This window comes from Vanacampus margaritifer, chromosome 14 (genome assembly GCF_051991255.1).
Source record: "Vanacampus margaritifer isolate UIUO_Vmar chromosome 14, RoL_Vmar_1.0, whole genome shotgun sequence".
Classification (NCBI taxonomy): domain Eukaryota; kingdom Metazoa; phylum Chordata; class Actinopteri; order Syngnathiformes; family Syngnathidae; genus Vanacampus; species Vanacampus margaritifer.
Window position 1 is genome coordinate 12,342,425 of NC_135445.1, and position 14,687 is coordinate 12,357,111.

General features: G+C 39.7%; 1 protein-coding gene across 1 annotated transcript; it reads right to left on the reverse strand.

The window, feature by feature from the left end:
* Positions 1-2,176: 2,176 nt before the first annotated feature.
* Positions 2,177-13,881, reverse strand: alpk2 (alpha-kinase 2). Its single transcript, XM_077542780.1, has 10 exons — positions 12,607-13,881; positions 8,155-9,331; positions 7,816-7,963; positions 6,823-6,950; positions 6,227-6,268; positions 5,857-6,155; positions 4,778-4,866; positions 4,263-4,480; positions 4,114-4,162; positions 2,177-3,540 (listed from the first exon to the last, which is right to left on the reverse strand). The coding sequence occupies exons 1-10, from the start codon at positions 13,879-13,881 to the stop codon at positions 3,330-3,332; spliced, it is 3,636 nt and encodes a 1,211-aa protein (XP_077398906.1). The 3' UTR covers positions 2,177-3,329.
* Positions 13,882-14,687: the final 806 nt, after the last annotated feature.

Consider the following 14,687-nt stretch of genomic DNA (forward strand, 5'->3'; position numbering starts at 1 on the left):
TTTTTTAATCGTAATTAATCGCATGACTTCACAAAATTAACTCACGATTAATCACAAATTTTATGTCTGTTCTAAATGTAAAATAAAAAATTCTAGGTTTTCATACTCTTGTTAGCAAAAGTGGAAAAAAATGTTGAACTAATAGAAAAAGTTCAAATGAATTTTTGACGTTTATAACCGTCAATGGCAATGAATGAATAAAAATAAAAGATTATTAAAAATTCGGGGCGGCAGCCGATTACATTTTTTAATCGTAATTAATTGCATGACTTCACTAGTTAACCCACGATTAATCACAAACTTTATACCTGTTCTAAATGTACAATAAAAAAAATCTAGATTTTCATACTCTTGTTAACAAAAATGGAAAAAAAAGCTAAACTAATAGAAATTGTGTAAAGAAAAAATTTGACTTCACTTCCTCTTTAAAAAGTTTTTTTTTCTCCAGTTGAGTAATGGTGGAAAATGTTTTGAAATGAAAACATATAGATTAGTGTTTGAACAGGGGTGTGTAGACTTCTTTTTTTTATTATTATTATTATTATTAGTTTTAAATATATATCCACTGTATATATGGCTCATATAATATTAAAAAAGGGCATATCGGGCACATTGACCTGCAGTGTAAAAGACCCTGTTGCCTCAGCGAGCCCTTTTTTTAAAAAATTTTTTATTTTGTTTGGTTCCACCTCAGCTCACCCTCTCAGCTTTGGTCAGGGTCGATCAATACTTCCCCTTAGCTTATCACTAATGTGCAACCAGCTGTTTGTCTACATAAAGACTTGGACTGGGCACGGACCTCCCTCGGCTCCCCACCTGCCCCGTCAACTTCTGGACTTTTACCGTTTTGGAAAGATCCCGGGAAGGTATATGAAGAGGTTCGGACGCGGCTGGAACGGGAGACGGCGAACGACCGCCATCCGATCCAAATGGAGGTGAGCCGGACACAAATGCTGATTTTGATTCAGAGGAAAATGTCTGGGAATTCCACAGATGTTATCGCTTGACTCGGGTGCGCACATCCCACCAAAATGGTGACTTTTGTGGATAATCCTGTTTCTGTGATGTGTCTTGTTTTCCCAGTTGCCTGATAGCAGATTTTTATGACGGATCCGAGAATTCCCGACTCATCCGTCAACCAAGCAGTATCCGTCCTCGGGAGCTGTGGAGTGTGACAATGGTGTTTGTGTCCTGCCAATCAAACGCCATCATCACACTAAATAGCTACAGGGTGGAAAAAACACTCCGGTCCCCACTGATTTTTTTCTTTTGTTTTTCAGATTTGGGGTCAAATTTCGGTCATTATAAAAGAAATTTAATAGCCTTGCTTTTACGCTCTGTCTTTGCATAGTTTTATTTACTTAAATTTTTATATACATTTTAATTGTAATTAAATATGTTGAATAGGCTAATTTAACATGCATAGCAACAGCAATAAAGCACAGCAATTATTATTTATTATACTTTCAGGGCAAATAAAAGTAATAATTGTTATGTAAAACATCATTATCATGATAAATAGCGACAGGGTGAAAAAAAAAACACTTCTGGATTTTTCCCCTTTGAGGTCAATTTGTTGTTGTTGATGGATATGAATTTGCCACATTTTTTTGGGTGCACCAGTTTAAAAATAAAATTTGCTTACAATTCTGTTGGTGCATTAATAACCCTCCTGTTGTGTTGTGGGAAAATTTGATGTGTTTAAAGTTGAATATGCTATAAAAAAATAATAATAATAATGTAAAAAAAAAAAAGTCCTTGCTTTTTGCAATCTTTTTATTGTATATATTTGTCCATTCATCAGTCATAAGAAAACATTAAAGGGGGAAGGAAGTCAAGTAAAAAAAAAGAAAAGCTCTTTACAATAATATATTCTATGTTCCCCCGGTAGTCTTAAGATTGATTGATTAATATTGCATTGATGAAATATGAGTTAAGAAGCAAAATCCACCTGTTTTTATCCATCTCAGGGGGCGGCCATTTTGTCACTTCCTGTTGACTGAAAATGACATCATAGTGCCTAAGGGCTTGACGTTAATGACCAATCACGGTTCACCTGTTTGCCGTGATTGGTTAGCTTTATTGCATTTGTATTATCTTTTTTTTCCTGTAGACTCACTAGACAGTTCAGTTGTATTTAACTTTTAGGTTCAATATATTTGCATCTCATCTTTAGGCACTGTGTGTAATGCATTTAAGTTCAAACTGTGCATAAAGTCACAGTGGTAAAACAACATTTCATATGAAGTACTATTGGTAGTAGTAGGAGTTCCTAACTTGATCTACAACAAAAAATGTTTTCCTTTTTTTTTTTTTAAATGGACAAAATACAAGTATGTGTATGAAATGCGTGCTGTTAATATATTTAATTTTCATTTCATAATACATTTTTCAAAGTATAAAAGATCCACTATCCTAACTCGACAACAAATGGTTTGAAGCGATCATCAAAAATAACCACATACTCTTTTCTTTTTTTTCAAGTGCAAATGGCTCACTTGCATGAACATTACCATTCAACGACAACACAAAACTTCTGAACAATAAACCAACATTAAGTGCAAGAACTCATTTGAGGGGGTTTTACCTCTCAAAAAATCAACTCACTCAAATTGTATTATTAGCCTACTGAGGTACTACGTTTGTCCTGCATATCATTCCAAAAATATTTTAACTGACGTCGTAGGATAGTATAAGACTCAGACACACAACTAACCCGTGTGTGCCATCTAGTGGTGATTAGTAAAAACTACACTCAACCCCCGTAAATTCAGTTCGGCACCCACGGATTTGCACATTCGCAGATTTGCTCTTTTTCATGTTGTTTTCACATTTTGGATTTTTCTTGGTTCTTACGGGATTTCTTTTCCTGTGTTTCCAGCCTTTCATTCTGGAAAGCGTTTATAGAATGTTCATTAGCATTATTAAATAATTTTTGGGCTTTGTAAAAAAAAAAGCTGTTTTCTTTGTCCAATTACTACCAAATTTGAACCATGTATACTAGACAGAAGTAAGAAGGTTGAGTTTGACACAATAAGTTCCGTAATACACTGCAAAAACAACAAAAAAGTCAAAAATATTGATTGTCGGATGATTACGAAACATTCAACAAATAAAAGGATTTACACTGAACCCATCAATAACAATACAGTACTGCTCTCTGTTTCATAGTGCACAGTGTTTCCTCCAATAAGTTAATTAACCAGTTCATTAATTTAATGAACATACACATTTGGAAACATCACCAAAGTAAAAATATAAAAATAAAAGAAAGTCAACGTAAGACATGACAGTTCAACAGCCCAAGTCCAAGCGCTTCCTTCCCAGTGTTAGGACTTGGCCTTCAGAGTGGGCCCAAACGTTTTCTTTTTGGGTCCTGTTGAAGGCTGAGCTTTGCTTCTGGGAGCGCAGGGAGCCTTTTTGGCCGCTTTGGGCTGGAGGGAGGTGAGACCCAGGATCTCGCAGAACGCGTTGCACTGGTGCAGCACTTTGAACTGGTCGATGAAAGAGGTGGCGCAGTTGCCTTTGAAGCCCTTGTAGCTGCAAACCAAGTGGACAAAAAGTTTGAAAATATCCCTCACATTTTAAAATACAAGTCTTTAACCCTGGAGAACCCACGGGGTCAAATTTGGCCCCTATAAATTCTGCTACTCAAATAACAAAGACCCTTTTTTTTTCTCACAAATTTAACTTCAAAAGTCCAGAGTGCCACTTCTGACCCCTGCATTGGGCCATCTAGTGGATGAATATTGCACTTACATGAGCCAGAGTGGTGGTGACAAGATGGCTGGCAACATGCTGTTTTGTTGAGCTGGAAATCAATACAAACAAAACCATCTTCTCAGCAAACCATCAGATGGTAAAATTGTGTTGTTTTTTTTTGTTAATCTATTTCATATCATGTTGCAGAATGCCTAGGAGTATGTTTTACATATATATTTTGATAAATTAGCAACTCTGAGCTAGTTTAAAAAAAAGGGTTAAAATTGAAAAAACATATTTTGGTGTTTATAGGAGTCATTTAATGTATAATTCATTATTTTCCAAAGAAGAAAAGGGTTCTTGGGTTCTCCAGGATTAAAAAGTTTTTTTTCCCTTCAGGATAACACTCACCCTTTCTTACAGGTGGCTATTCCCACATCAGTGAGCTTCATTCCGACTCCTAAAAAAAAAAAACACGATTATGGTTTCTACAATTGTTTTTGTTTTCTTTTAAAGAAAACTTAATTTGCGTTCAGAAGCGTGACGTCATTTTTGCCCACCTTGCATGTCAGTAACCAGCAGGTTACCGTCGGTCCGTTGGTACACCCAATGCTGGAAAGCGCAACACTTGCGGCCCGCTTCCGAGTCCCGCCTCAGCAGGTTGATCTCCTTGCCGTCCTTCACCGAATACTTGACAAAGTCGCCGATCAGCTCCTCCTCCAGCGTGGCGTACGGGATGTCGCTGGACGGCCGGTGAACCAGGTAGATGGGAATGATCCTGTGTGCGGGGATGAGAAAGGCATAACTGGACGAAGCACTAGCGTGGTGTGCCTTACGACCACTAGGGGGCCCCCAAGAGCAATTTACAACCAGCCTCTACCACATGGAGTAGTATTTTAAGAAGCACATAGCAACATTCAGAACAACGTTGAAACTTGGATTGAAGTAGTTTCTTTTGAATATTTTTTTTACTATAGCTTTTGCACATTTTCCATAATCATAGGGCATGATTATTATTAAAATTTCTGTTAACAAAAATAAATAAATAAATAAATAATGAAGAACGGTTACTCACTCTGGGACTTCTCCGAAGGCGTCGACAGACATGGCGGCGGCGGTGTATTCCTTGATGTACTCCCGGGCCGTGTTCTGAACGTGACACTCCTGCATGACACATTAGCACATGCTAAAAATAGCAAGATTGTGTGAGCCAAGCATCATATCATGTTTTACACTTTAATGTGCCATGTGAGATGATTTAAATATTGCAAGTGCACTGACTACAGTGAAACCTATTTGCAACATAAGTAGCTGCTGAAAATGTACAGTATGTAACACACGTGTTTTTTTTCTTGACGAATCAGCGAAGGCAAAAGCATCCATAGTTAAAGTTTTAAAATGAAGTAAAAAAAGAAGAAGATATAGTACACTACTTTTTTTAGTGATCATATGATGATAAATATTGTAAATATTATTATTAAATGTTATGCCTTATAAACCTTTTTAGTGTGGCATCAATCACTCAATTTTTGATATTTGTGGCAGGGCTCTGTTCCACTGTTTATAATATTATATAGTTGGCTATTTAAGCAAATTTGTATGTGTTTAACTCATTCACTGCCAATGAGACGTCAAAAATTCATTTGAACTATTTCTATTAGTTAAAAAAAAAAAAACCACACTTTTATTAACTTTTGCTATTGAAGTCATGCAATAATTACAATAAAAAATTGTCAGGCGATTACAATTTTTTAATTGTAATTAATTGCATGACTTCAATAGTTAACTCACGATTAATCACAAATTTTACATCTGTTCTAAATGTACACAAAAAAAAATTCTAGGTTGTCATACACTGGACAAAAGTGGGTATTTTTTTTTAAAACTAATAGAAATAGTTCAAAATGATTTTTTGACGTCGTCAGTGGCAGTGAATGAGTTAACGTAATGTACTTTTAAATGTCATACATATTGTATTTTGCAATAGGACTTAGACATTTGCTATTGAGCCTGGAAAATTTTGTTACATTTTGGGCAAAAGGCAAATAAACTAACAAAAAACAAAATATTTTTATGCTTCAAAAAACTCCCTAGTGCTTTGAAAATTTGAATTACAATTATGATACAAAACAGCATATCATTATGTGGGCTTACTTCCACAGCCAAGGAGTAGTTCCTTTGAACCAGTTCGTCATTGTTGTTGGTTCCGTAGCTGATGGCGTTGTGCACCTTTAGCACGCACGAGGGTCCCGCCAGCAGGTGGGGCACCCCACCCCTGCGCAGCAGGGTGCGAAAGGCTCGCCGGTGCATGCCCTCGCCAAAGTGGGCTTTCTCGGTGACGATGCTGACGGGCTGATTCTCGCTGAAGTACTGCTCGGACAGGAAGTCCTCTTTGAAGAGCAGCCGGGAACAATGGACGTCCTCCACCTTGGAGCCCGCCTCGACGGGGACGGCTGGAGAAGAGGGAAAGAACGGTAAGATAGGAGTGGAGGCCATTTTCAAATGCCCGGTGTTAAAAACTCACATATGACGTTTGTAGATGGCGGGATGACAATCTCACGGAGCACTGTGAAGAAGTGACAGTTAATAGACAGCTGAAGTTGAACTAAAGTAAATATTTGCGTCATTGGGCAGTGTTTCAAATGAAGCCAAAACTTTGCAAAAATCGGCCAGATGATGGCGCTAATGTACCGTTAAGCTGTTTGCCTGTCATTAAACTTCACAGTAGAGGATGATAGAACAATACATGTTAAACTCAAAACAGTATTTTTATTTGTGCATTTACAATTTTTGTATATATAAAACGTATCTGAAAAAAATCTGCTTTTAAGAAGTTGAAATGTGAAAAGCTGGAGTGATAAAGCCTCATACTGTTACTGGTGTGTCATGACTTCTTCTGTTGTATGAATGGTAGCTGGTGGACACACAGGTTGAATGTACCTACTGCCATCTAGTGGACAAGCATTTAATTGTCGCTGGCGTTGATAAATGAACAAAGACACCTTATTTGTTGTAAATAAATAAATAATAATCCTGGGACCAATTAAGTGACAATGGAATACTTTGTTCGGCTTAGCGGTTGGGATTGTAATCACTGTTATCAGGTATTAAGAGTCCTACCTTCATAAGTGAGCAGGTATTCCAACGTGATGGAGCCTTGCGAGCTGATGAGACAGCACTGGTACTTGCCCAGATCCTTATGGGAGGTGTTGGGGATGGTCAAGGATGCGCGACTCTCGTCCCCTGCACTTCAGAGACAAATATGGCGTCACAAGGACAGAATTACAGGAACATGACAAAAGTTATGTGAGCATACCTTTTTTGCCCAATGGTCCTAAACTTTCTTCTTATTAGTTAGCATTAGCTTATTGCAAAACTCAATATGTATATATTTTTATTTTATTTAACTCATTCACTGCCATTGACGGCTATAAACTATTTCTATTAGTTTAAGATATTTTTCTCCACTTTTGTTAACAAGAGTATGAAAACCTAGAAAAACAATTATTGTACATTTAGAATAAATATAAAATTTGTGATTAATCGTGAGTTAACTAGTGAAATCATGCAATTAATTACGAAAAATTTGAATCACCCGACGCCCCTAATTTTTAATAATATTTTTTTCTTCTTCTTCTTCTTTTTTTTAAATAATTTTATTTTTTATTTTTAATAATCTTATTTTATTTTATCTTTTAAAGAAAAGATTATTAAAAATTAGGGGCGTCAGGGGATTAAATTTTCTAATCATAATTAATCGCATGACTTCACTAGTTGACCCACGATTAATCACAAACTTTATACCTGTTCTAAATGAACAATAAAACAAATCTAGGTTTTCATACTCTTGTTAACAAAAATGGGAAAAAATTGTAAACTAATAGAAATACTTAAAATGAATTTTTGACATCTATAGCCGTCAATGGCAGTGAATGAGTTAACATTATTTATCATTATACGTCGCATTAATAGAACCACAACTGAACATCAATTTTCAACTTTTTCTGCTGGCTGTTTAGGCCTCAAACAGAAAAGATTCACCACTCACGCACACCACAGAATTCGAATGCAAACATTTGAATTTCCTTGGCAGAGGTAATCAAGTGGGATTACCTTCGCTTGACCTCCGCCAGGACAGCACCCTCTCGCCTCCAGGTGATGGTGTGCTCACCCGAGACGGAAGAGAACTGACACCACAGACTCAGACTTTGGGGGTCTGCACTCACAGCCGCCGCCTGGATGGATTGCGTCACATTCGGCTCTGTAAATCGTGACACAGAGCAGGCGGGTTGAAAATCCAGCGCCAAAATTCCTTGTCGTTATTTAGTATTATTGCTAGTTTAAATGCTACAAAAGTTGTAATAACTAACATTCAATAAATAGTTTATACATAAAATTATGAAATAATTTAGCTTTTTTTTTGGTGTAAATGGAAATGTATCTGAGTCTTACCTTCTTTACTTGCTTTATGTTTGACCACCTCGCTGGCCGCTTTCTTATTAGGCGCTCTGACATCCATCTTCTGTTCTTCTGCCGCCTTTGCCGGAGTGGAAACGCTCGGCTTTGAGTCCAAAAGTTTTCCAAACTTATCCCTGGACAGGCGACGCTTTTTAAAGATATCGTCGTTTGTCAGGTCTTGGGTGATTTTGTGTTCTGTGTTATGTCGGACGTGTTCTCCCTGTGATGGTTTCGAAGCTTCTGGGTGCTTTTTGTTTGCAGCATCTGACGTCCCTGCATCCTTGCGAGCTTTGCCGTGTTTGGTGTTCATCTTGGCCTCAAACATTTCGATCCGTCCTTTAGCAGTCTTCGCTTTTGCGGCATTCACCGTCTCGGTCGGAGGCTCGGCTGCAGTCTTTGCTGCGGTCACGTTGTGGTGGTGTTTCTTCTTCTTCTTGCCGTGCGTCTTGGCGGTCTCGATTACCATCGTCTTCTCTTCAACAAGGTGATCGCTGGAATTTCTCACGGTTTCATTTTGTCTGCCGGTTGTGAGGTGAGCCGAGTTCTCCTGTTTCTTGGGAGCGGGCGTGCTGGGATGGTGGACGGCGGATTTGTCCTTCTTGCAGCGATGTTTGCCCTCATTCTTGTTGGGCGTCTTTCCCGATGCCCCGTGATTCGGTTTTGGCTTAACTGCAGCTGTTTGGTTGTTTAGTTTTGCCGCCTTGGAGACATGCGGCTCATCTAAAATGGCGTGTTTTTTCTCAGGGATGACGGTGCAGGGTTGGTGAACCTCCTCGTCGGCCTCCGCCTCATCGCAGAGCGGCGAAAGAGTCCAGGTTCGTGCATGGGCATCATTGAAAGTCCTCGTTGGATCTCCCTCTAAGCTGCTCCTGCGATATTCCAGGGCAGAGCTGATCTCAAGAGGAGCTACGGGCACAATAAAGGTGGGACACGCCCCCTGCTGAGGCACCTGGCTAGATCCACCGGGGTACGCCAGAGTGTCAGTTCCCACGTGTCCGCCGCCATTAAACACTAGCACACGGGGGTTCATTGTATCATCCTCGGAAGCTCCGAGTCCTTTACAGTCGATGTCGGTTGAACCGGCACTCGGATCTGCGACCTGATTGGGTGGAGGGTCAGCCTGGGGGGCGCTGGGATCCTCTGTCACCTTAAACAACCCGTCTCCCGACAGCTGTGGAACAACACAACATTGAAAAAAATGTGTGACCTTGTATGGTGGCAGCTAAGCTAATGTAACGTTAACCTACATTAGCCTTAGCATTAATGAAATCACTATTGAACATGTATTTATTACTTTCCATTTCAATTATCTACTAAATTGATACTACGCCATTACTTATAATTTTCTTAGTGAATTTCCCTTGTATCTATCTATGATTCATCCATTCATCCACTTCTGCAGCCTGTTTAGGCAGTAAATGATTAGCCCTAAACTACTAGCGCCTTCTGCTGGTCAGGAATAAAACTCATTCCATGTCTGTTTTAAGTGGATATGATTACTGTCTTTACCACACCTGGCATCAGTCCTGGTGCCAAGACTGATTTGTGATAAGGCAGCATTGTGCCACAGGGCATCCAAGTAGTAGCAGGAGAAGAAATACAAGAAGCTAGGCTAGGTTGCAAACTTCTCCCTGTCATTTTTAACCCCTAGGCGTTATTGTGACCATTTTTTGGCTTTTTGTTGGCTATGACCAAGCCATTTCAAAATAAAATACTACCCACGGTTGGAAGAGTAGTACAAAGTAGTAGTAAAAGAAATACAAGAAGCTAGGCTAACTTTTAGCGCATCTGGTAACTTCATGGAGGTGGCAAATTTTTCTCTTTGTCATTTTTAAAGAAAGTGTAGTCGTAGAAGAAATACCAGAAGCTAGGCTAACTTTTAGCGCATCTGGTAACTACATGGAGGTGGCAAATTTTTCTCTTTGTCATTTTTAAAGAAAGTGTAGTCGTAGAAGAAATACCAGAAGCTAGGCTAACTTTTAGCGCATATCTGGTAGATACATTGAGGTTACAAACTTCTCCCTGTCATTTTTAAAGCAAGAGTAGTCCAAAGTAGTAGTAAAAGAAATACAATAAGCTTGGCAAAATTTTAGCGCATCTGGTGACTAGATTGAGGTTGCAAACTCTTGTCATTTTTATTGTGCAGAATGTTTTGTGAGACGCGTTATACAAACACTCAACACAGCCAGTCGCTCCTCTATTTGAGCTTCAGGTTGTTTCCTTATTGGCTATCTTTCCTTTAGCGAGGACAAATTAAGTGTTGACTACTCGTAAAATATTCAGCAGGTTTAACATTTACGATTGACCGTTTTCTGAGCACATCGGTAAAGGAAAAAAAATTCTAACATAACATATCCCACGCCATAGGATAATCAACCAGGATATGCTGACTTTGAATGCAAGGTAGGGAAAATGCATTTGACTGGATTGGCAGTGTAGAGTCAGTCGACACATTTTAGGGCAACTGTTTTCCCGATGAAGTTCTGTACAACTTTTGACAGTACCAAACCCAATTGAGACTGACAATCTAAGTACAGTTTCAATACTTTTCCTCAAACCCAATGAACGATGATCACGTACCTTCTTGTCGATCCCCAAAGCCGACCCATACAAAACAACATGCGTTTATATCCAAGCCCGTAGGCCATGATCTCAATCAGAGCTGACCAACAACCAATGTGGGACCCGTTGTTGGTCCTCGCCTTTTCAATGGGGGTGGAGGGGGGGGGGGGGGGGTATGGGAAAAGGGGAATCGTGTTACAATCGGCAGCTGTGCTCCCCCCTTAACCTCACCGCCCTCCCACACCAGGGATGTATGCTGTTATCATGGTTGTCCTGGGCTATTATTAGACCGTTCTCTTGTCCTCCCTTGATTTTCCTTCACCTGTCACTCTTGCATAGCACGAGCCAAAAGGACACATCCTGCAGAACTCGGACGCGGGACCTTGGCACGGGAGGGTGGCAATATTTGTGTTGTCACTTTACATTGTGTTCGCCTCCGTGACCGTGGTAGGGTACGATCGACAGGCTGGGAACGTCTGGAACCTTTTTCCAGAGGGTATGACCGCTGGTTAAAGTCCACAATGTTTGCCATGCCGCACTTTGTGTTCATCTCTGTGTCTATTTTTGTCTGTTTTAGTGTGTCATTAATATTATGACAGTTTCCATTCACGTTGTTACGTGCATCATTATAATTATGGCGTAAACCTGCACAATCCCATAAAATAATACAAAAATTGTGCCTTTGCAAAGATGATAATGGTCATTTTTGATTAATTTTTCAGTTTCAGTCCCGCCCGTTTAGACAAGAAAAATGTAATAACAACTTTGCTATTTTTTATTATTATTATTATTTTTTTTACAAATAGTCCAATTTCAAACTTTCCCCTCCTTACTTAGCTTTAGCAATGGATCTGCTACACTCTAAACACATTTAGGTCCAAAAAATAAAATAAATAAAATAAATAAAATAACCCAAAAATGAGACCAACTCAACTTTTTGGGTTATTCAAATTAACTCAAAAAGTTGGGTCAAATGAATAACCCGCAATATTACACAAAAATTTGGTTGTTTGTGTGTTATTAATTTAATTTTACCCAACTTTTTGGGTTAAATCATTTAAAAGGTTGGCTCGGTTCATTTTTCAACCATTTTAGTTATTCAATTTGCCCAAAAAGTGGGGTAAAATTAATTACTCCAAAACAGCAACAACAAAAATAACTAATTGGGTTGCTTTGTGGGTTATTATTTAATATGACCCAACTCAAAAAGTTGGGTTAGTTCATTTGGGTCGGTCCATTTTTGACGAAATTTATTTGGTTTATTTAATTAACCCAGTTGAGTCAAATTAATGACCCACAAAACAAGCAAAAAAGAAAAAGAAAAAGAGGTTCATTTGTGTATTATTTTTTAAATTATTAAAAAAAAAAAAAAAAAAGTTTAATAACTCAACATTTGGGTCTGTCCATTTTGATCAAATTCAGTCGGGTTATTCAATTAACCCAAAAAGTTGGGTCAAACGAATGACCCACAAAACAAGCACAAAAAAAGTTGCTTTGTGTATTTTATATATATATATACATAATAATTTTAGTAATTAATAACTCAAAAAGTTTGGTGGGCCCTTTTTTTTTACCCCATTTGGGTTATTTTTGACCCAACCGTTTTTCGAGTCTATGTGTGCTTCCGACCTGTTTCAGTTTCTTCTGCAGCCTGTTTAGGCAATAAACATTCCATTAACTAAACTGGTCATTTTTAAAAATTGCCCAACAGCAAGCTCCAAACTTCCCTCTCTTTATTTGGCATTAACATTGATTAATGGCTTACATTAATCAACGCTAACGCTAATTGATCATGTATTCTTACTCCTTGAAAATGGAATATGGAAGGCGTGGTTTACCTGATTTCTTGGCATTGTATTCAAAATCAACCTTAATTCGTCCTACCTGTTCATTTGTCAGCTCAGCAGGTGGTTCTGTCACATCTGCATCCTCTACAATTTTCAGTACGAACTTGTCTTCTTTCAAGTCCTCTGTCCCTGAAAACTGGCCAAATTGAGGAAAGTCTACATCTTCTATAGGAGTCCATTCTGGGATGAGGCTGTCCAAGTCACAGCCAGATGAAAACAGGGATTGCTTCTTATGTACAAAGTTATCTACAGCGTCTTCCTCTGGTTCAGTTTGAGTGTTAGCTGTTGAATCGCCAAGAGATTGGACATTGTCTTCCATCTGTGGTTGCAAAGTGAAGCATTCTTGTCCACACTGGATGGATTCCTCTCGGGTGGTTTGTCCCACCGGCTGATCCTGGACCCCCATCCCTCTTTCCGTCTCGTTGTAGGGCTTAATGTCCGCTAACGCTTCAGTCAGGGCGTCTATCTCGGCTCCTATCTCTGAGAAGGCGCTTGTGAACTCCTGCCTCGGTGTCCCAATGACGTTCCAGTCTGAGAGTGCGCTGGCCCAGCTCTCCACCGAGGACCACCTCTCCACTGGCGGCCCCCGACCACCGGTGTCATCTGTGGCCCAGCCAATCCCGTCGCTGTCGTAACCGGACACCCAAATCTCTTCCAAAGATAAGTCGCTGGAAGTGGAAGTAGGCAAAACATCCGTCTTATCCAGATACTGGCAGGCGTCCACCCACAGTTCGACGGGACTGACGCTCCTCGGCCCCCGTGGGGTGATTAGGGTGACCTCAGCAGGTGGCTTGAGCGCTGACTCAGACTCCAACATCACCCAATTCGTATTCGTGGCAGTACTGTGTGTCACGCTTTGGGCTGAATCACAACACGCAATAGGAGAGACATCGTGGCTATCATCGAGTCTATTCCGTAGGGCAGTTGAATTTAAGATGAAGTCCTGAGTCTCATTTTCAAAGATATACAAGTCCGTGGCCGAGTCAGACTCCGAGCCATCTGACAAGGATCTCGGATAGGTGGTCTGATGGTGCTCGGAGCTGAGGCCGCAGACCCTGGAAGCCTCCAGAATGGGCGGATCGACCCTGAACGGGTGTCTTGTATCTGGTATGTGGAGGGGTTCGGTGTAAATCTCAGACATGTGCGAGGTAAGGCCGTTGGACAGGTGCGGCAGCAGCGGTAGAAGTGGTTCCGACGGGTCCAAGAAGCCTCCCAAAAGAGAAAAATAACCGGAATCCTCACTGATTTGAGACTCGGGGAGAACTGACGGGGGCTGTCTATGTTCGTCGGTTGTGATCAGCGTCATATCCATCGATGGAGCTTGTTTTTACACTCCCCGAATATCCGTCAACTACAGCCAACTTCCTGTTCCTGAACGGGATGAGAAATTAAACATTTACTCACAAAATGATGACTTTTTGAAAATGTTGAGTCTTGAGTGATGCTAGCATGCTTTTTTGAGATAGTTGAGCTAACAAGTTGAAGTTTTAGAATTTTAATTGGATTTAAATTATTTAATCAATTTTACATATAATTCCTCCAAAAAGATAGTCAACAATGTACTGCATTGCTACATAACAAACATTGACTTTCCAAACAGAGGTCCTTTTGATGATACCTTTTAATAAAAACGGATGTTGTGTATGGTTGTGCTAGCCTACACGTGCGTGTGCTTTAGCTGTAGGTGGCAGTGTGAGGTGTTGAAAGCAGCTCCGTTGATTTACGCGAGTGCTCGAAAGACTGGCTGGTGGCGTCGAGGCTGGAAAAATACCAGGACATCTTCACCCATGGCCTGCATTTGTCACATACTCCGTGAAGGGCACCTCGCTTAAGACATGCTACATGACAACAACAACGCACTTAGCATGCAACAGCTTAGTAAAGGGACACACTATGTTTAATAACAGCTCCTTGCAATGTGTAATATTTAGAACCGGGCCATATACACTATAGGCTTTCATGTCTTTATGCAGTACTTCAAAAGAAACCAAGAAAGCTAACTGTCTTACATCACACCTCAAACGTAATTTACCAGTGGGTCAATCCAAATATTGATAACATTGATGGCAATATTGTTATTCATCGATGAAAGTACTTCATTTTCAGTTCTTCTCCTGT